Source organism: Neoarius graeffei, chromosome 23, assembly GCF_027579695.1.
Source record: "Neoarius graeffei isolate fNeoGra1 chromosome 23, fNeoGra1.pri, whole genome shotgun sequence".
NCBI lineage: Eukaryota > Metazoa > Chordata > Actinopteri > Siluriformes > Ariidae > Neoarius > Neoarius graeffei.
In genome coordinates, this window is record NC_083591.1 from 4844951 (window position 1) to 4866058 (window position 21108).

A 21108-nucleotide genomic window follows, 5' to 3' on the forward strand; every position below is an offset into this window, starting at 1 on the left:
GGAAGATGCTCAGGAAAACCTGCAGCTCATTTCCGCATAAAACTGCACTCACTGGACCTCAGACTAAAGCAAAGGGTCGTCTCACACCAAATACTGACTTTGCATTTATTCATTTATTATGGCTTACTAATTAGTGTTTATAGTATTTTTAATGTTGAAACATTTCATTTCATTACATTATTTTTAAAGCCATTTTTGGTCGAGAGCATTTCTTTACATGCGCCTAAGACTTTTGCACAGGACTATAAATAAGGATTTTTTTTTCCCCATTTATGGAAGGAGTCTCCAGCGTCTGAGGTAAAGCTGTAGCTGTAAAGGTATAGTTGTTTCCTAAATGTCAACTTGCTGTAGTATAAGAGGAATAAAACCCTGTAGTTATTGGAGAATAATCAGCGTTGGGGGAAACACGAATCCAGCTTTGGTATCCTGTGTCTAGTTTCTCAGCGTTTGATGCTCCAGTGAAGATCTCTCTCTCTCTCTCTCTCTCTCTCTCTCTCTCATTATTTCCCTGCCAGCTTCCAACCTCACACTCCTCCACATATTTACACTTGAGTTTCTCTCCCCACCGTGTCCAGCGAGACCTCCATCCAGAGACGTGGGAGAGTGTTTGTGAGATTTCGCTGTGGGAGTGTAGGAGCTGTCACCGTTGCTCAAACCACATTATTTCCTCCCACTTTCCGGCTCCTGTGAGACAGACGTATCACGACCCCAAGTAAAGATCTATCATGAGATTCCTGCTCAGACACCCGAGACACGACGGGTCACGTCACTATTCATGGCTGAGGATTGCAGACAACAACAGATGCTCTGAAATCATTTCTCACAGGCTGTGCTCCAAATCAAGGCTTTATTTCGACGACTCGCTGAACATCCTCACTGTATTTTCTCGATCTATCTTTTTTTTACAGTGCTCTTTTTTATTAATCATGTACTACAACTGCATGATTACTCATATTTTAATCCTCTTAATTATGACCGAATTAATCATCTTAATTATGATATAATTTTATTAAAAATATGTGGTATATCTTAAGTCACAAGGTTCACAAAGCAGTAGTAATAATAATAATAATAATAATTATCATTATTATTATTATTATTATTATTATTATTATTATAACAAATTGTGATTTCATTATAGTGACTCATTTTCAGCCATTTTATCCTCTATTTTAGACAAGATTTTTAAAGGAAATAGAATAGACATAAAGTATTCACCTATTTTACAATAAAAATCCAAAATTTTCACCATTTATCCCAGCTTTTCTCTTTGCCTAGGTGTGAGATATGTGGTGATGCAGCAACATACATTTTGATATGTCCATCCATCCATTATCTCTAGCCGCTTTATCCTGTTCTACAGGGTTGCAGGCAAGCTGGACCCTATCCCAGCTGACTACGGGCGAAAGGCGGGGTACACCCTGGACAAGTCGCCAGGTCATCACAGGGCTGACACATAGACACAGACAACCATTCACACTCACATTCACACCTACGGTCAATTTAGAGTCACCAGTTAACCTAACCTGCATGTCTTTGGACTGTGGGGGAAACCGGAGCACCCAGAGGAAACCCATGTGGACACGGGGAGAACATGCAAACTCCGCACAGAAAGGCCCTCGCCGGCCACGGGGCTCAAACCCAGACCTTCTTGCTGTGAGGCGACAGCACTAACCACTACACCACCATGCCGCCCCATTTGTTTTAATCAATTCTCCACTTTATTTCATTAACTTGAGTGATTTAAGTGTATTTAGGTTTTCTGCCAACATTTGTCACTCAAACATTCTTTACAAAAGGACTTTTTTCTTGATTTGTAACCTACACGACGTGACCATGAGCACGACGACAGTCTTTCCTTACAGTATATATTATCTGTATATATTATCGTCGTCATTCATCCTCAGGGTGCACAAACCTTTGCACCGCTGCTGCTACACATCAACGTAGCTGTTTAGTTCGTGTTTAACTGCATGTGACGAGCTTTCAGGCTTAATAATGGAGATAATAGCAATTTATTGATCTCCTTTATTTCACTAATTAAACTTAAAGCTCTTCTGAAACGCTGAAATCATCTCGCATCAGCTTTTCACTGAACACACACACACACACTTTATTCCTCAGCAGTTCTCCAGAGGCCGTGCAGATTTTATCTCATTATCCCAACCCTCTCGGTCCTCGTTACTCATGAGACCATGTTGTGAAGAGGTGAGGTGTGGAACCCTGTCAGCACATTAGTATTCCCAAACCCACAGCACCGTTTATTGTCGTTGCTGTTGTTGTTTGTACCTGTTTTGGGTTCCACTGAAAAATACGGCTGGCCTTCCAGGATGCTGTAGACGACTCTGGCGCTGTTTCCGTATGTAGGATCGTCTGCGTCTGTTGCCTTCACCTCCACCACCGACGTACCTGAGCAGAGACAACAACAGCTGCCTTTACGTTTCGTCACATTTATCGCATTTGGCTTTATTCAGTACTGCTGAGTTATCTGTAACAGCAGCGCTCACAGTAGCACAGCTACAAATGAGACGTAATCAATAGCAACAGCTCATTCACAGGGAGATTTGTGCAGTGAAGCTGCACAGAAAATGTGTGCAATCACTGATATGGTGAAGTTTATTTAATATTTATAGAAGTGGATGGAGTCTCCAGTGTCAGCGCTTTGGAACAGTCTGAGGTACATCCTCAACGAGGACGAATTTACATCCTCGTCTTTATGTCCTTAAGCTGCATTACTGCCTTATTAACATCAAGATCAAGAACGTAATGGAACACCAAGCGAAGTGATAACAGGAACTTGTTTCACGGACGCTCCATATTTCATACTGTAACTGTAACTATAAATGGATAAAACGTACACTGCAATGTGTCGTTCTTTAAGAAATAAAAACAGGCATATCAGGTGAAAATTCAATCCAAATTGCTTGAAACTGCTCTCACTGAATTCAGAATTGAATGCAGACAACATACTCATCTCATCTCATTATCTGTAGCCGCTTTATCCTGTTCTACAGGGTCGCAGGCGAGCTGGAGCCTATCCCAGCTGACTACGGGCGAAAGGCGGGGTACACCCTGGACAAGTCGCCAGGTCATCACAGGGCTGACACATAGACACAGACAACCATTCACACTCACGTTCACACCTACGCTCAATTTAGAGTCACCAGTTAACCTAACCTGCATGTCTTTGGACTGTGGGGGAAACCGGAGCACCCGGAGGAAACCCACGCGGACACGGGGAGAACATGCAAACTCCGCACAGAAAGGCCCTCGCCGGCCATGGGGCTCGAACCCGGACCTTCTTGCTGTGAGGCGACAGCGCTAACCACTACACCACCATGCCGCCCAGACAACATACTTTTTATAGAATTAAAATATGTTTATCCGTTCTTCAAATATTACAAATCAAAGATTTAAGAAACGACTTAATTTTTCAAAAACTGCTGTAAAACTCCTGTCTGAGGGTCACATGGTCCAAAATGGGCCTCATTAACTAATGAGATCAAATGTTTTTTTTTCTTAATAACTTTTTTTTTCAAGATATTTACATGGAAACTGGCAGCACATAGACGGTTGTATACTGAATACAAAGTTTGAAAAAATTAGTAAAAAAAAAATATGCAAATTACTATTTAATTAGTATTGATTATGCTAATTAGGTAAAATGTTAAATTGGTACACTTTCTTCTTTCAAAGTTTCACCAAATGGCTTTATTTGTACAATATAAAGCTGATCTTAACTCTCATTTAGACATCACAAAGAAGGAGAAATCAACGTTAATTATAAAATATGCCTTACTGAATGTCTCACATCTACCATTCTCAATCAAAATAAAAAAAGTAATAAAAGATTATTTCTAATCCCCTCTTTGTGCTCTGTGGGCCTTTGTATTTCACAAAAGTAAGGCCTTCTTGTGTTTATATGAAATAATATAAATTATTATTTTGATTAATATTCACAGCTTTCAAGGTGAACCTCGAAAAAACTGTCTGATCCACACCCAATGAACAATTCACATTTACTGAACTGAAATTGACGCTCGCGTTTCTGACTTTGGGTTTTTTAAAATATCATTCCGACCACTAAGATCTCAATATAGTATTTTTCATCAAAACAACTCCAGTTATATTCTAAAATAGTCATTTATTTACATGAATCAGTTTGATTTGAGAAAATAAGTAGGTAAAGCTATGAAAACTCACTTCAGTCTCCAGTGAATCAGAACATCAAAACTAGCAGATGGAAAATTTTGCTGAATCCTTCATCAGAAACAGTGAGAACGAGAGAACATCCCTATAAATAAAAGTTATCTGATTGGTATTGACGAGAAATCCAGTGGGAAACCGATCAGAAGAGAGAGAGAGAGAGAGAGAGAGAGAGCCTGAGCGCTTTCCCATCACTCAAAAAAAAAAGCACCGGCAGTTTCCCGACGTCCTGCGAGCAGAGTTTTTACTCTGTTGTACCGACTTCAACCTGCCGTTACTCCCAAAGTACTGAACAGATCTTAACCAGATACAACCCAGATTCCAAAAAAGTTGGGACAAAGTACAAATTGTAAATAAAAACGGAATGCAATGATGTGGAAGTTTCAAAATTCCATATTTTATTCAGAATAGAACATAGATGACATATCAAATGTTTAAACTGAGAAAATGTATCATTTAAAGAGAAAAATTAGGTGATTTTAAATTTCATGACAACAACACATCTCAAAAAAGTTGGGACAAGGCCATGTTTCCCACTGTGAGACATCCCCTTTTCTCTTTACAACAGTCTGTAAACGTCTGGGGACTGAGGAGACAAGTTGCTCAAGTTTAGGGATAGGAATGTTAACCCATTCTTGTCTAATGTAGGATTCTAGTTGCTCAACTGTCTTAGGTCTTTTTTGCCGTATCTTCCGTTTTATGATGCGCCAAATGTTTTCTATGGGTGAAAGATCTGGACTGCAGGCTGGCCAGTTCAGTACCCGGACCCTTCTTCTACGCAGCCATGATGCTGTAATTGATGCAGTATGTGGTTTGGCATTGTCATGTTGGAAAATGCAAGGTCTTCCCTGAAAGAGACGTCGTCTGGATGGGAGCATATGTTGCTCTAGAACCTGGATATACCTTTCAGCATTGATGGTGTCTTTCCAGATGTGTAAGCTGCCCATGCCACACGCACTAATGCAACCCCATACCATCAGAGATGCAGGCTTCTGAACTGAGCGCTGATAACAACTTGGGTCGTCCTTCTCCTCTTTAGTCCGAATGACACGGCGTCCCTGATTTCCATAAAGAACTTCACATTTTGATTCGTCTGACCACAGAACAGTTTTCCACTTTGCCACAGTCCATTTTAAATGAGCCTTGGCCCAGAGAAGACGTCTGCGCTTCTGGATCATGTTTAGATACGGCTTCTTCTCTGAACTATAGAGTTTTAGCTGGCGACCGCGGATGGCACGGTGAATTGTGTTCACAGATAATGTTCTCTGGAAATATTCAAACTCTTTGCAATTTTACACTGTCGAACTCCTTTCTGATATTGTTCCACTACTTGTCGGCGCAGAATTAGGCGGATTGGTGATCCTCTTCCCATCTTTACTTCTGACAGCCGCTGCCACTCCAAGACGCTCTTTTTATACCCAGTCATGTTAATGACCTATTGCCAATTGACCTAATGAGTTGCAATTTGGTCCTCCAGCTGTTCCTTTTTTGTACCTTTAACTTTTCCAGCCTCTTATTGCCCCTGTCCCAACTTTTTTGAGATGTGTTGCTGTCATGAAATTTCAAATGAGCCAATATTTGGCATGAAATTTCAAAATGTCTCACTTTCGACATTTGATATGTTGTCTATGTTCTATTGTGAATACAATATCAGTTTTTGAGATTTGTAAATTATTGCATTCCGTTTTTATTTACAATTTGTACTTTGTCCCAACTTTTTTGGAATCGGGGTTGTTCTTCGGAAAGCAGAAATTATAAGCTTTTTAATGATCATATTCACGATAGAAAATATTCAAGAGTTAAGCAATGAGAGATTTGGAAACTTAGATGAGCGTCTGCATGGACAATTCTCACAGCACGGCCAGCGAGCGTCTTATCTGCGTAATAAAAATGCACAAATTGGCAAATTGTTGGCTGTGGTGTAAGAGGACTGAAAACGCAGGATGAGCTGAAAATAATAAGCTTCAGGGATTCTGTTTTATCACATCACCATGTTGTGGATTACTTTCCTATAACAGCATGGCACACGGTGTTTAATTCCTGATTTATCTGACCGCTTAAGATACAAAAGTGTGTAAATCCAGGTATTGGACTTTACAGAGAAACTGGAAACAGATAAGAATTAAAACCAAGCTTTTTGTTTGTTTGTTTTTTCTTTTCTAAATTTGTCCAAGTACATTTGTCCAAGATGGCCGCCCCGTATCATGACATACATGACATACGGTGAAGTTTTGTTGATGTTTGCAGATTACAGGAAGTCCCAGTGTGTGTCCTAAACCACAGAGATTTACACTCCACATTTGAGATGACATAAATTTCCACGATAAATCCCACGAAGCAAATATCAGCCACCAAACAGCTATGTTTCTAGTAAATCCTGCTTGCCAACCCCACTGATTCTACCGATTTTGACAGGTGGACTGCTTTTATTTCTAAAAAATACAGCGTTACAAAATAACCAGTGAACGCTGTTGGAGTCACTCTTCTGATCTCAGTTCAGCTGTTTGCAGCACATGGGGATGCAAGCAGGCTATACAGCGTCAAATAGCCAAATAGCCGATGGAACGACGCGATAATGATAATGATGTTGAACCTAAAGTGTATGGCTCTGTCCTATAACACCATTCCACTGGGTCTCATTATGGTTTGAGCCAATCAGCAATCAGTTCACATGTTACAACAAATCACGCCAGTGTTTATTTATAAAAAGCAAGCACACTCTGGTGATCACGAACAGTGAAAACTCTGAAGAACAAAAAAGATTCGCTATGACAACAAGTTCAAGGTGACTTCGTCATCGGATAATCCAAGCATTCATTACATTACATTACTTTATTGGAGTTTAGCAGACGCTCTTATCCAGAGCGATGTACAGCATACCCAGAGGGAGCAGTTGGGGGTTAGGTGTCTTGCTCAAGCGCACTTCAGCCATTCCTGCTGGTCCAGGGAATCGAACCGGCAACCTTTTGGTCCCAGTATCAGAGAATTGAGGCAAGGTGAGAAGCAGCATTTTTTGTGAAGTACAGTGTATTGGTCCGATTTCTCCATCAATTTTCCTCAAATATGGCACTCAGAATGCAGGAGAGTGCGCCATTTTTTTCCAAAATTGTTTACTTTCATCACACAATCTGATCTACTGCTTACTTTTCATTCTCTGGGGGTTGGCGAGTATGGTAACGTGACCATTTTGTGATTTTTTTAAATTGCAGAATTCATACTTTAAAACAGCTATAGATATATAGATATTTATTCTCTCCACATTCACTGGATATGAGCAATTGTGCGCTCTGATTGGCTACTCTCCTACTAGGATATCAGCTCGTATACCGTGAGTAGAGAAAAACAAAATGGCGGAGCGTGTTGCTGAACCAACCGAGGATGAAATAAAAACTCAAAAACAAAACCCCCCAAAATACAAAATATGGAATAAACATACCTGATGGTAAGAACGTATCTTTTTTGTTTGTAATTTTTCAAGAATTATTATTATTGCATTTTTTTTACAAATTGCTCGCTGGTTTGTTTACATTCCAAGTGGAAATGATTTTGCCGGACGTTTTGGATAAAGTTTTTTTCATCTCACCTCATTATCTCTAGCCGCTTTATCCTGTTCTACAGGGTCGCAGGCAAGCTGGAGCCTATCCCAGCTGACTACGGGCGAAAGGCGGGGTACACCCTGGACAAGTCGCCAGGTCATCACAGGGCTGACACATAGACACAGACAACCATTCACACTCACATTCACACCTACGCTCAATTTAGAGTCACCAGTTAACCTAACCTGCATGTCTTTGGACTGTGGGGGAAACCGGAGCACCCGGAGGAAACCCACGCGGACACGGGGAGAACATGCAAACTCCGCACAGAAAGGCCCTCGCCGGCCACGGGGCTCGAACCCGGACCTTCTTGCTGCGAGGCGACAGCGCTAACCACTACACCACCGTGCCGCCCTGTGGATAGAATAAAACAGTTATTCCACTCAATCTCGTCGTACATGGATTATAGCCGGCTATCAGCTCATGTATGACTCGATTTCATGGAATAACTGTGATATAGATATTTATGTAGTTATAAAGTCAAAGACAAGCAACGCCACGGCATGAAGGACAAGCGAAAAGAACCCCGAAGAAACCGAATACATCTAAAACATTAGAACATGCAGGTTCTGAGTGAGGCGCTTTAATCTACACTGAGCCCTGAAAGTAGATGAATATGTCAAGGCTGGAGATGTCTGGGCTGTGTATGCTTGTGTGCTGTGCATTTTATTCTGCGTGCTTTTTTTTTTTTGTTCTTCCTCCTAATTGTTTCCACATGTTTGCCGAAACCGTCATTCAGCAAAGAGACAAAGAACACAAATAATCCAAACCAGACCAGAAATTCAAAAAAAGTGCCTTTTTCAGTTGTGCTTTTATGATCAGTGCTGTGTTCACAATTCGAAACATTTCTGAAAGATCACCAGATGAACATTTCACTTCACTAAAGTGGAGGTTAACCCTTTGAGGCAAAACATGGGTCAAAAGTGACCCGGCTGAGTTTTTATCTTCTATATCTTTGCAATGAATTAATTCCATCATTCAGTATTCAAGGTATTCCTCAATTAACTTGTTTTTGATCATCATACATCCTTATTTTATTTTTTCCTTTCTTACTTTTTGAATAAAAACCCATTTTTTATCACTACCCTTCTAATGCACAACATGGGTCAAAAACGACCTGCGTTCATTTTCCAGGTTATTTCATGTACGGCTGAGTGTTTCTATGATATACTTTTGAAATAAATTCATTTTGTCATTTACTTTTCCAAATATGCAGTAAATATCTTGTTTTTGTTTAGCACAAATCATCATGTTTATTCTTCCTTTCTTAAGTTATGAACAAGCACAGCTTTTGTAATTCTACATCAAGTTTACACACATGGGTCAGAACCGACCCGCATGCATTTACTCCAGCGTTTGGTGGGAACTGTGAATTGTGCTTGTGTCAGACATTTCACAGCTCAGCACAGCGCCCTTTGCCCATCTCATACATGGAAGTAATGTTTTTCAATTGTTCTAACATTACCTTAGAAAAAAATTGATTATGTTTAGGTTACCTTGAGAGTGAGTAGATTACTTGTCAGAAAGTTACAAGTAATTACTATTAGCTACCGAGCTGTCGACATATTCTACTTTAGTTAGCTAATTTTATTATAGTTGGCTTAGCTACACTACAGTTCAAAAGTTTGGGGTCACCCAGACAATTTTGTGTTTTCCATGAAAATGTAAAATGAATAGAAAATATAGTCAAGACATTTTTCTGGCCATTTTGAGCATTTAATCGACCCCACAAATGTGATGCTCCAGAAACTCAATCTGCTCAAAGGAAGGTCAGTTTTATAGCTTCTCTAAAGAGCTCAACTGTTTTCAGCTGTGCTAACATGATTGTACAAGGGTTTTCTAATCATCCATTAGCCTTCTGAGGCAATGAGCAAACACATTGTACCATTAGAACACTGGAGTGAGAGTTGCTGGAAATGGGCCTCTATACACCTATGTACAACCCCGATTCCAAAAAAGTTGGGACAAAGTACAAATTGTAAATAAAAACGGGATGCAATAATTTACAAATCTCAAAAACTGATATTGTATTCACAATAGAACATAGACAACATATCAAATGGCGAAAGTGAGACATTTTGAAATTTCATGCCAAATACTGGCTCATTTGAAATTTCATGACAGCAGCACATCTCAAAAAAGTTGGGACAGGGGCAATAAGAGGCTGGAAAAGTTAAAGGTACAAAAAAGGAACAGCTGGAGGACCAAATTGCAACTCATTAGGTCAATTGGCAATAGGTCATTAACATGACTGGGTATAAAAAGAGCATCTTGGAGTGGCAGCGGCTCTCAGAAGTAAAGATGGGAAGAGGATCACCAATCCTCCTAATTCTGCGCCGACAAATAGTGGAGCAATATCAGAAAGGAGTTCGACAGTGTAAAATTGCAAAGAATTTGAACATATCATCATCTACAGTGCATAATATCATCAAAAGATTCAGAGAATCTGGAAGAATCTCTGTGCGTAAAAGTCAAGGCCGGAAAACCATACTGGGTGCCCGTGATCTTCGGGCCCTTAGACGGCACTGCATCACATACAGGCATGCTTCTGTATTGGAAATCACAAAATGGGCTCAAGAATATTTCCAGAGAACATTATCTGTGAACACAATTCACCGTGCCATCCGCCGTTGCCAGCTAAAACTCTATAGTTCAAAGAAGAAGCCGTATCTAAACATGATCCAGAAGCGCAGACGTCTTCTCTGGGCCAAGGCTCATTTAAAATGGACTGTGGCAATAGTGGAAAACTGTTCTGTGGTCAGACGAATCAAAATTTGAAGTTCTTTATGGAAATCAGGGACGCCGTGTCATTCAGACTAAAGAGGAGAAGGATGACCCGAGTTGTTATCGGCACTCAGTTCAGAAGCCTGCATCTCTGATGGTATGGGGTTGCATTAGTGCGTGTGGCATGGGCAGCTTACACATCTGGAAAGACACCATCAATGCTGAAAGGTATATCCAGGTTCTAGATCAGTGGTCACCAACCTTTTTATGCCCAAGATCCCTAACCTCTGCCTAGATGGCAAGCAAGATCTACCCCTTGAAGCGCTGACAGAAAAAGAAATCCAGACTAGACTGTTTCAAGTTGAGGCTTTTTATTTAGCCTAATTTTAACTGAATAAGATTTAAGACCCTGGTCCAACTTTTTAATTTCTTGTGAGAGCTGACTAAATGACTTAATTTCAGTACAACATACAATGGAAATTAACTATACACAAAAAATATATATAGGCCTATATCTGTAGTGAGCAGAATGAATGAACCACCAATGACTCAGATTGTTATTAATATCAACTAATAATATTTTATAACACTTTCTGCGCGCTTCGGCAGCGCATTGATACGGAGCTCAGATATCAATGCGCTGCCGAAGCGTGCAGAAGGTGTTAGTACGCCTGTCATTATAGTGCGGACTTTCCATAGCATAGAAAATCGCTACGTTTCAATTTGTGTAACTGAACTTGTTTCATATCACTGGTCATATAAACCTATGTAAACAGGAAAAACGCAGAAGAGTTTGGTCGCATCTAACTACAGCCCAAAAAATACCATTGGCCATACTGAGCCTAGCTACATTGCTAACAGGAGTAACAGTGCGTCTGACTGACTGGGAGGTCGCGCAAAGCTCAGAGAGGTACGGAGCAGCTCGTCTCAATTCAGATAAGAGCATATTTCATTATGGAAGTACGGTGGACTGTTCCTTTAAAGCTCGACAAAGGAAAAACTTGACAGCAAGCTAATTAGCATTTGTTAGCGGCTACAGTCGGTACTCGGCACGTTAAAAGTGGGTCAGCGTTGTAAACGCTACTGTACAAGCAATGCTTATTTAAAGGTAACAAACTTGAGCCCTATATGTTGAAATTCCTCTCTTATTCGTTCGTTAATTTATCACACTGCAGCGGGGGATGCAGCCAACTTCTTCCCTCCTCCTGTGAAAATTCAACGTCTCAGACACGGACACGAGTGGGCGGGGGATGCGTTTGATTAAGTCTCCTGATTGTCTGGTGATAGATTGGTGGGCGGGGGATGCGTTTGATTAAGTCTCCTAATTGGCTGGTGATAGATTGGTGTCATTATAGCGCGTCGGAGCGGTTCATGCCAGGCTCAAGTCCGATCCACCACTTCCCGGAAACACTTCAAGAGCTACAGTAACACTGACAGCCAGGTTATATCCTCATGGTTTTATAGGCAATATCATGCTTCCTTTTGAAAAGGGGCGGCAGAAATTAAATGGGGGCGGGAATCACAGAAAGGGGGGCGGCCCGCACCTCTAAAACCCCTCGTGGAGAACCCTGAACTGTATTGCGAGGCTATCACCATGGTGACGACGCTCAGAGACGTAAAACGTAAGCAGCAGGAGTTAAAAAAAAGAACCCTGCGACACAAAGGGGGAAAGCTGTAGTGGGCCTATCGGAAGACATGTAATATGAATGCCAATCAGATATACTGCAGTGTATTTCTGTATAATCTTCCAATTTCTTTCCTCATCCCCCAAGATCGACTGGGAAAGCCTCCGAGATCGACCAGTCGATCGCGATCGACGGGTTGGTGACCTCTGTTCTAGAGCAACATATGCTCCCATCCAGATGACGTCTCTTTCAGGGAAGACCTTGTATTTTCCAACATGACAATGCCAAACCACATACTGCATCAATTACAGCATCATGGCTGCGTAGAAGAAGGGTCCGGGTACTGAACTGGCCAGCCTGCAGTCCAGATCTTTCACCCATAGAAAACATTTGGCGCATCATAAAACGGAAGATACGACAAAAAAGACCTAAGACAGTTGAGCAACTAGAATCCTACATTAGACAAGAATGGGTTAACATTCCTATCCCTAAACTTGAGCAACTTGTCTCCTCAGTCCCCAGACGTTTACAGACTGTTGTAAAGAGAAAAGGGGATGTCTCACAGTGGTAAACATCGCCTTATTGTCCCAACTTTTTTGAGATGTGTTGTTGTCATGAAATTTAAAATCACCTAATTTTTCTCTTTAAATGATACATTTTCTCAGTTTAAACATTTGATATGTCATCTATGTTCTATTCTGAATAAAATATGGAATTCTGAAACTTCCACATCATTGCATTCCATTTTTATTTACAATTTGTACTTTGTCCCAACTTTTTTGGAATCGGGGTTGTAGATATTGCACCAAAAACCAGACATTTGCAGCTAGAATAGTCATTTACCACATTAGCAATGTATAGAGTGGATTTCTGATTAGTTTAAAGTGATCTTCATTGAAAAGAACAGTGCTTTTCTTTCAAAAATAAGGACATTTCAAAGTGACCCCAAACTTTTGAACGGTAGTGTAACTATATAGTTAATAAATAAATAACTGGCCCCATTCACTGCTAAAGTAATTACTTGAAACAAATTATTATTATTATTATTATAGTATTAAGACATTCAATTTTAAATCACACTTGGATGACCCATGTGTAGTAATATAAAAAGTATTTTTGTCCATAAAGTAGGAAAGAAAAAATTAAATTAATGATTTGTGGTAATTAAAAACAAGATATTTAAAGAATACTTGGAATATTCAATCATAAAATAAATTGATTTCAAAAGATAGAGCAAAGAAAAACTCAGTCAGCATGAAATGACCTGGAAAAGGAATGCGGGTCATTTCTGACCCATGTTGTGCATTAGAAGGGGTGTGCATACTGTCTGTTTTGCATCAAAGGGTTAAAGTGGTGTCCGAATGACCTGAGGCTGTGACTTCTTTAAGCGCTACCCTTCCACTTCTCGACTGTGTGCTTTCTTCAGCTGAATGTAAATGTCCCTTTGTGCAGAACTTGTCCTTTAAAACCCCAGCCAGACGTCTCGGGGTGTGAGACCGCAAAAGGCAAGTTTAATATTGCCTGGCTGCCTGGATAATAATTCCCAGATAGATTTTATTTAAGCTGTAAAGCGTCTTAATGGAAAGTGCCGAGCCTTCATTTGAGCACGATTTATGGGCCGGTGTTGGCTGTGGTGCTCCTCGGGAGAAGCACAGATTACCCTTTAACACGTCTGCTCGTAAAAAGGACTAAATAAGACCTTTGGGGACAGGCCTGGTTTGTGTCATATCTGAAACCGCAAACATCTGGAAAGCGCCGCTGGGAATAAACCCGCAAGAAAATGAAAAAAAGCTGAAATCCTGCGCCATGTGCAGCACTGGAGTGCTTACTATCAGATTTCATTTTTTTCGTAGAGATCATCAGGAGCTCCTTCGTCCTTATTAACTAACTAACTAACACACAGTAATAAACAATAGCATTACGCTCTGTTTATATCGACTTAGCAGCGCATAAGGGTGTAAAGTTTACAGTTTACAGCAGGGCTTTGAACCAGAATTTTTTTCCTATTGGTTCATTCCGAACAGAAACGGAATTTTAACGTTTCTGGTTTTGGGTTCCACCATTAAATAGACGTTCCCGAACCGGTTAGAACAAAAAAAATTTCGTTCCCGGAACGGTTAATTACGTTCCCTGTCAGCTGTTTAACAAATGGCTATAAAATTATGTCTCTGTCTCATCCAGCTTAAGCCAAATGTAGGCTAATTCTATTACAACCTTCATTAAATAAGACAAGAAATAATTCAAAACAATTATTATTTCAAATGTTGGCGATTTGGATTCTCAGTATGTCTTCCCATCTACACAAACAGAAAAAGTGCCAAAAATGAAAGAGAATTCGTTTAGTGTGTTACCAAAGGCTAGTCAGGCCCTATAGAGGGCTACCGCATGACGTCACCGCGCCGCGAGATTTTGTTAGGCGCCATATTGGAAGACCAAGTACACATCTATGCAAGTACATACATACATAAAACAAACTACACCTGAAATGTAGCCAGGGCCGGTTCTGCCCTAATCTGGACCCGGGTGCAACATCGCGCAACCCCCCCCCCAAAAAAAAACACCAGTCTAAATCAGGACAACCATCACATAACTATAACTATAAACATTTTATATCAACTATTTTAACTAAATGGGCTATAATAAATAAGCCTGCAGGCAGCCACGGCGGGCTGCCTCAGAAAAGTAACCATTCAATGACAACTGAAAGCCTGCAGCCACGGCGGGCTGCCTCAGAAAAGTAACCATTTGTCCTACCTTAAAACTCGTTTTGCTTTTTCTGCCTCCTTTTTTGTATTTTCGACCCTCCGTTTATTTTCTTTCCTTTTCTGAAAACCCGATTTGTGTCCAGACATTTTGTTCTGCTACCAATGAACTAACTCGTCATGTCTCGTCTCTCGAGCCTGCGATGATTCCCGTGGGAGGGGCAACAACTGATACATTTTTACAAACAGCCAATAAACAGCCAATAGGGAGGTTACAACGTTCAGGCTCTTCTTTGCTCAGACACTCAGTAATGCACTTACTATCACATGGAGACGTGATAGCAGTCCACCCTCCCGCTCTCTCCATTCAGTCAGCGAACGTCACACAGGAAGTGAACCCCAGCGGGTCATAGAAACTTGCGCAGGAGAAGAATGGCTTTTTTATTTGTAGGCTACAGAAACTTTGAGGAACGAAATAAAAACCGGTATTAACCGGTTACCATTATTTTTAATAAGCGTTTCTGTTCCGGAACATAAAAAATAATAAAGTTTCTGGTTTCATTTCTGTTCCATGTGAAATAGAAAAAGTTCCCGGTTTTCATTTTCGTTCCTTGAACCGGTTCAAAGCCCTGGTTTACAGTATAGGAAAGACCTTTGTAGAGGAGCAACTTTTCACGAGGTTTCATACCAAAAAATTTGGAACAATTTGCAAAAAATAGAGGCGCAAATGTTAAATTCAGGGTTATGAGTGAGGTTAGTGTTTGTACTCTCTTATAACAAATCCATTTGTATGAAGTATCAGTAACTTTACAGTAAAACTAGCCACTAATTTAAGACAACTGGACTTGATTGAAATTCTTGAAGACCTTTTGCCTCTCATCCAAAAGGTTTCTTCAGTTCTGTCTGACTAGTGCGGAGTTCCAGGTATTCATCCTCTAGTGGATCAAAAGAACCCTAAGGACAGTCATTGAGGTCACATGGGTCATTAACCCTCTCAGCCATCCTGTAGGTTGTTAGGGTCACTGGAGGCCAGGTGTGAACAATGTTAGAACATTGTCATTCCATACATTTCTGGACTATCTGAGAAACTCAGGAGGATCTTCGACAAACACAGTGTCCCTGTAGACTTCAGACCCAGCAACACTCTGAGGCAGGTCATCATAAACTCATCCAGGTCATAGTAAACCGTAGGTGCTAAAGAAGCCAACTGGACTTGCTTGAAATCCTTGAAGACGTTTCACCTCTCATCTGAAAGGCTTCTTCAGTTCTGTCTGACTAGTGCGGAGTGCCAGGTATTTATCCTTTAGTGGACCAAAAGCAACCCTAAGGAGAGTCATTGAGGTCACATGGATCATTGAGACATTCTCAGCTATCCTGTAGGTTGTTAGGGTCACTGGAGGCCAGGTGTGACCGGTGTTAGCAGCCTAGAGGGTCATTAGGGTGACCTGTGGGCTGTTGGCTATCTCTCTCTGCCATCATGTGAGTCACTGAAGTCAGCTGAGTCTTGGTGTGGATGTGTATTCAGTTTTCTGAGAAGTGCCCCAAGGACTGCATTGTAGCGGCTGATGTCTTAGTGGTGTCTCAGACCACCTCCTTTGTTCAGTGATGGTCATTCCAGGTTGACGAAGATGGCTTCTTTTACTCCTCTTTCAAACCACTGGTCTTCTCTGGCTAGAATGTGTACACTGCAGTCCTGAAATGTGTCCTTTGTTATTGAGATGAAGATAGACTGCAGAGTCCTGGCCTGAGGAACTGACTCTCCTGTGTTGAACTATGTGCCTGTGAAGTGGTTGTTTTGTTTCCCCAGTGTACAGGTCTGTACATTTCTCACTGCATTGAATTGTGTACACTACGTTGTCCTGTAGGGCGGCACGGTGGTGTAGTGGTTAGCGCTGTCGCCTCACAGCAAGAAGGTCCGGGTTCGAGCCCCGGGACCGGCGAGGGCCTTTCTGTGCGGAGTTTGCATGTTCTCCCCGTGTCCGCGTGGGTTTCCTCCGGGTGCCCCGGTTTCCCCCACAGTCCAAAGACATGCAGGTTAGGTTAACTGGTGACTCTAAATTGAGCGTAGGTGTGAATGTGAGTGTGAATGGTTGTCTGTGTCTATGTGTCAGCCCTGTGATGACCTGGCGACTTGTCCAGGGTGTACCCCGCCTTTCACCCGTAGTCAGCTGGGATAGGCTCCAGCTTGCCTGTGACCCTGTAGAAGGATAAAGCGGCTACAGATAATGAGATGAGACGTCCTGTTTGTGTCTGGGTATCCTGTCCTTAGGGTGAACCAGTTCGTGCCTCAGAGTGTTACTGGGTCTGAAGTCTACAGGTACAGTGGTGCTTGAAAGTTTGTGAACCCTTTAGAATTTTCTACATTTCTGCATAAATATGACCTAAAACATCATCAGATTTTCACACAAGTCCTAAAAGTAGATAAAGAGAACCCAGTTAAATAACTCAGACAAAAATATTATACTTGGTTATTTATTTATTGAGGAAAGTGATCCAATATTACATAACTGTGAGTGGCAAAAGTATATGAACCTTTGCTTTCAGTATCTGGTGTGACCCCCTTGTGCAGCAATAACTGCAACTAAACATTTCCGGTAACTGTTGATCAATCCTGCACACTGGCTTGGAGGAATTTTAGCCCATTCCTCCACACAGAACAGCTTCAACTCTGGGATGTTGGTGGGTTTCCTGACATGAACTGCTCGCTTCAGGTCCTTGCACAGCATTTCAATTGAATTAAGGTCAGGACTTTGATTTGGCCATTCCAAAACATTAACTTTATTCTTCTTTAACCATTCTCTGGTAGAATGACTTATGTGCTTAGGGTCGTTGTCTTGCTGCATGACCCACCTTTTCTTGAGATTCAGTTCATGGACAGATGTCCTGACATTTTCCTTTAGAATTTGCTGGTATAATTCAGAATTCATTGTTCCATCAATGATGGCAAACCGTCCTGGCCCAAATGCAGCAAAACAGACCCAAACCATGATACTACCACCATCATGTTTCACAGATGGGATAAGGTTCTTATGCTGGAATGCAGTGGTTTCCTTTCTCCAAACATAACGCTTCTCATTTAAACCCAAAAGTTCTATTTTGGTCTCATCCATCCACAAAAGATTTTTCCAATAGCCTTCTGGCTTGTCCACGTGATATTTAGCAAACTGCAGATGAGCAGCAATGTTCTTTTTGGAGAGCAGTGGCTTTCTCCTTGCAACCCTGCCATGCACACCATTTTTGCTCAGTGTTCTCCTGATGGTAGACTCATGAACATTAACCTTAACCAATTTGAGAGAGGCCTTCAGTTGCTTAGAAGTTACCCTGGGGTCCTTTGTGACCTTGCTGACTATTACACGCCTTGCTCTTGGAGTGATCTTTGTTGGTTGACCACTCCTGGGGAGTGTAACAATGGTCCTGAATTTCCTTCATTTGTATACAATCTGTCTGACTGTGGATTGGTGGAGTCCAAACTCTTTAGAGATGGTTTTGTAACCTTTTCCAGCCTGATGAGCATCATCAATGTTTTTTCTGAGGTCCTCAGAAATCTCCTTTGTTCATGCCATGATACACTTCCACAAAAGTGTGTTGTGAAGATCAGACTTTGATAGATCTCTGTTCTTTAAATAAAACAGGGTGCCCACTCACACCTGATTGTCATCCCATTGATTGAAAACACCTGACTCTAATTTCACCTTCAAATTAACTGCTAATCCTAGAGGTTCACATACTTTTGCCACTCACAGATACGTAATATTGGATCATTTTCCTCGATAAATAAATGACCAAGTATAATATTTTTGTCTCATTTGTTTAACTGGGTTCTCTTTATCTACTTTTAGGACTTGTGTGAAAATCTGATGATGTTTTAGGTCATATTTATGCAGAAATATAGAAAATTCTAAAGGGTTCACAAACTTTCAAGCACCACTGTATGTTGTGTTTGTTGAAGATACTCCTGAGTTTCTCAGATAGTCCAGAAATGTAGGGAATGACAATGCTCTAACACCATTCACACCTGGTCTCCAGTGACCATAACAACCTACAGGATGACTCAAGAATGCTAACAACTCATGTGACCTCAACGACTCTCTTTAGGGTTGATTTTGGTCCATCTCATCTCATCTCATCTCATCTCATCTCATTATCTCTAGCCACTTTGTCCTGTTCTACAGGGTCGCAGGCAAGCTGGAGCCTATCCCAGCTGACTACGAGCGAAAGGCGGGGTACACCCTGGACAAGTCGCCAGGTCATCACACGGCTGATACATAGACACAGACAACCATTCACACTCACATTCACACCTACGCTCAATATATGGCCCTTTTCCACTACCCTTTTTCAGCTCACTTCAGCTCGCTTCAGCTCACTTCAGCCCGACACGGCTCGCGTTTCGACTACCAAAAAACAGCACGACTCGGCTCGCTTCAGCCCTGCTTAGCCCCTAAAACTCGCACCGTTTTGGAGTGGGGCTGAAGCGAGCCAAAGCGAGCCGAGTGAGGCTGGGGGCGTGAGCAGACACTCCCCTGTGCACTGATTGGTGAGGAGGAGTGTCCTCACATGTCCACACACGCCCCACAAGCACGCTGGGATCTGTAAACACCGCAAACCCGGAAGAAGAATAATTACGAATTACGAGAATTTCTGAAGCCTTATGCACCTCGCCTCATCTATACGCTCTTGCCAGTATCTGTTGGCGTTGTCGGTGACTACAAGTCACAGCACCAAGACCAGCAACGCTAACGACTCCATGTCCTCCATGTTTATTGTTTACTATTCGGGTCGTGAGACTACCGCTTAAAAGATCACTGATGTCACTGTTTGTGCTGCTTAACGACATCACGTGACGTCCACCCACTTTCGCTAACTCCACCCAATGTGTCCATCCACTTCCAGCCAGCACGGTTCAGCGCGGTTGTAGTCGAAATGCAACTCCAACAGCCCCGCTCAGCTCGACTCAGCTCGACTCAGCACGGCACGGCTCAGCCGCGTTTGTAGTGGAAAAGCGGCATTAGAGTCACCAGTTAACCTAACCTGCATGTCTTTGGACTGTGGGGGAAACCGGAGCACCCGGAGGAAACCCACGCGGACACGGGGAGAACATGCAAACTCCGCACAGAAAGGCCCTCGCCGGCCCCGGGGCTCGAACCCGGACCTTCTTGCTGTGAGGCGACAGCACTAACCACTACACCACCGTGCCGCCCTGATTTTGGTCCACTAGAGGATAAATACCTGGAACTCCACACTAGTCAGACAGAACTGAAGAAGCCTTTTGGATGAGAGGTGAAACGTCTTCAAGGATTTCAAGCAAGTCCAGTTGCCTTCTTTAGCACCTACGGTTTACTATGACCTGGATGAGTTTACAACGACCTGGATGACTGAGAACCTTCACAGACAAAGCCAGTAATTTCATTAACCTGTAATCTGAACCCGTAACATGCTGAACGATAAGGCGGGGCACAAGTGTGTTTTATTGTATTGTATTATTTACTAACCAAATCTTGTCATCATTGCTTCATGAAGGGATCAGACATGAAAACTGGATACTCAGAATTTTAAAAATGATTAAAAAAAAAAAAAAAGATGAGATACAAAACCAGGAAACCAGAATACGTACACAGACAAATGCAGCATGGAAAGACTTCGTGGCATACATGAGCAAACTAATTAAGAACTTGTTCGTATGCAAAATATACGAAGATACAGGTGGACACAATCAGGTAACAAGCAAATCACAGACTGGTGGGCGGAGACACGACTGAAACAGAAATAACAACAAGCGTGAGCGTGTGGTTCTGATCACCATAGGAACAACTTGTCGACTGTTCTACTGGTACTTCACCGTAAGCTTTGGTTTAAATAACTGCATCATTGTTTTTCGACAGCCCTTTTAAAATTTTTTACATTTTTTTCTTGATGCCCTTCAACTTATTTATGTTCTATATCATCATCATCATCATCATCAGTATAATAACTTTTCATTTTTAAGATTTTTGAGACCTGAAATGAAACGATTGCTTTATTCAACACATTTAAATCAGATTCTTCGTGACACGAACCAGTCATGTGGGCTCATGTATGCAGAAGAGGGCAGATAGCGAGTTCCTCTGAGTGTGTTACGCCGCTCTGAGTAGCTGTTGTACAAGCAGGAATTGCTGAATGAGAAAACTCAGGGAGGAAAATGAAGAATAAATACTTTACAATCCCATCATTAGAAAAATATTCATTATGATAATGACGTGATGGTTTTGGGGTTTT

The 21108-nt window shown here is 41.6% G+C and overlaps 1 protein-coding gene across 2 annotated transcripts in view; it reads right to left on the reverse strand.

Annotated features, from left to right (window-relative positions):
* The window catches only part of cdh7a (cadherin 7a), a 449735-nt gene that overhangs the window by 338907 nt on the left and 89720 nt on the right, over window positions 1-21108 (reverse strand). For both annotated transcript variants that reach the window (XR_009651290.1, XM_060905638.1), the window contains exon 4: window positions 2290-2409. Coding sequence is in view for 1 of the 2 variants with exons in the window: in XM_060905638.1 (XP_060761621.1) it covers window positions 2290-2409 (120 nt within the window). In the remaining variant the exon portion in view is untranslated. The remainder of the gene's footprint in view (window positions 1-2289; window positions 2410-21108) is intronic.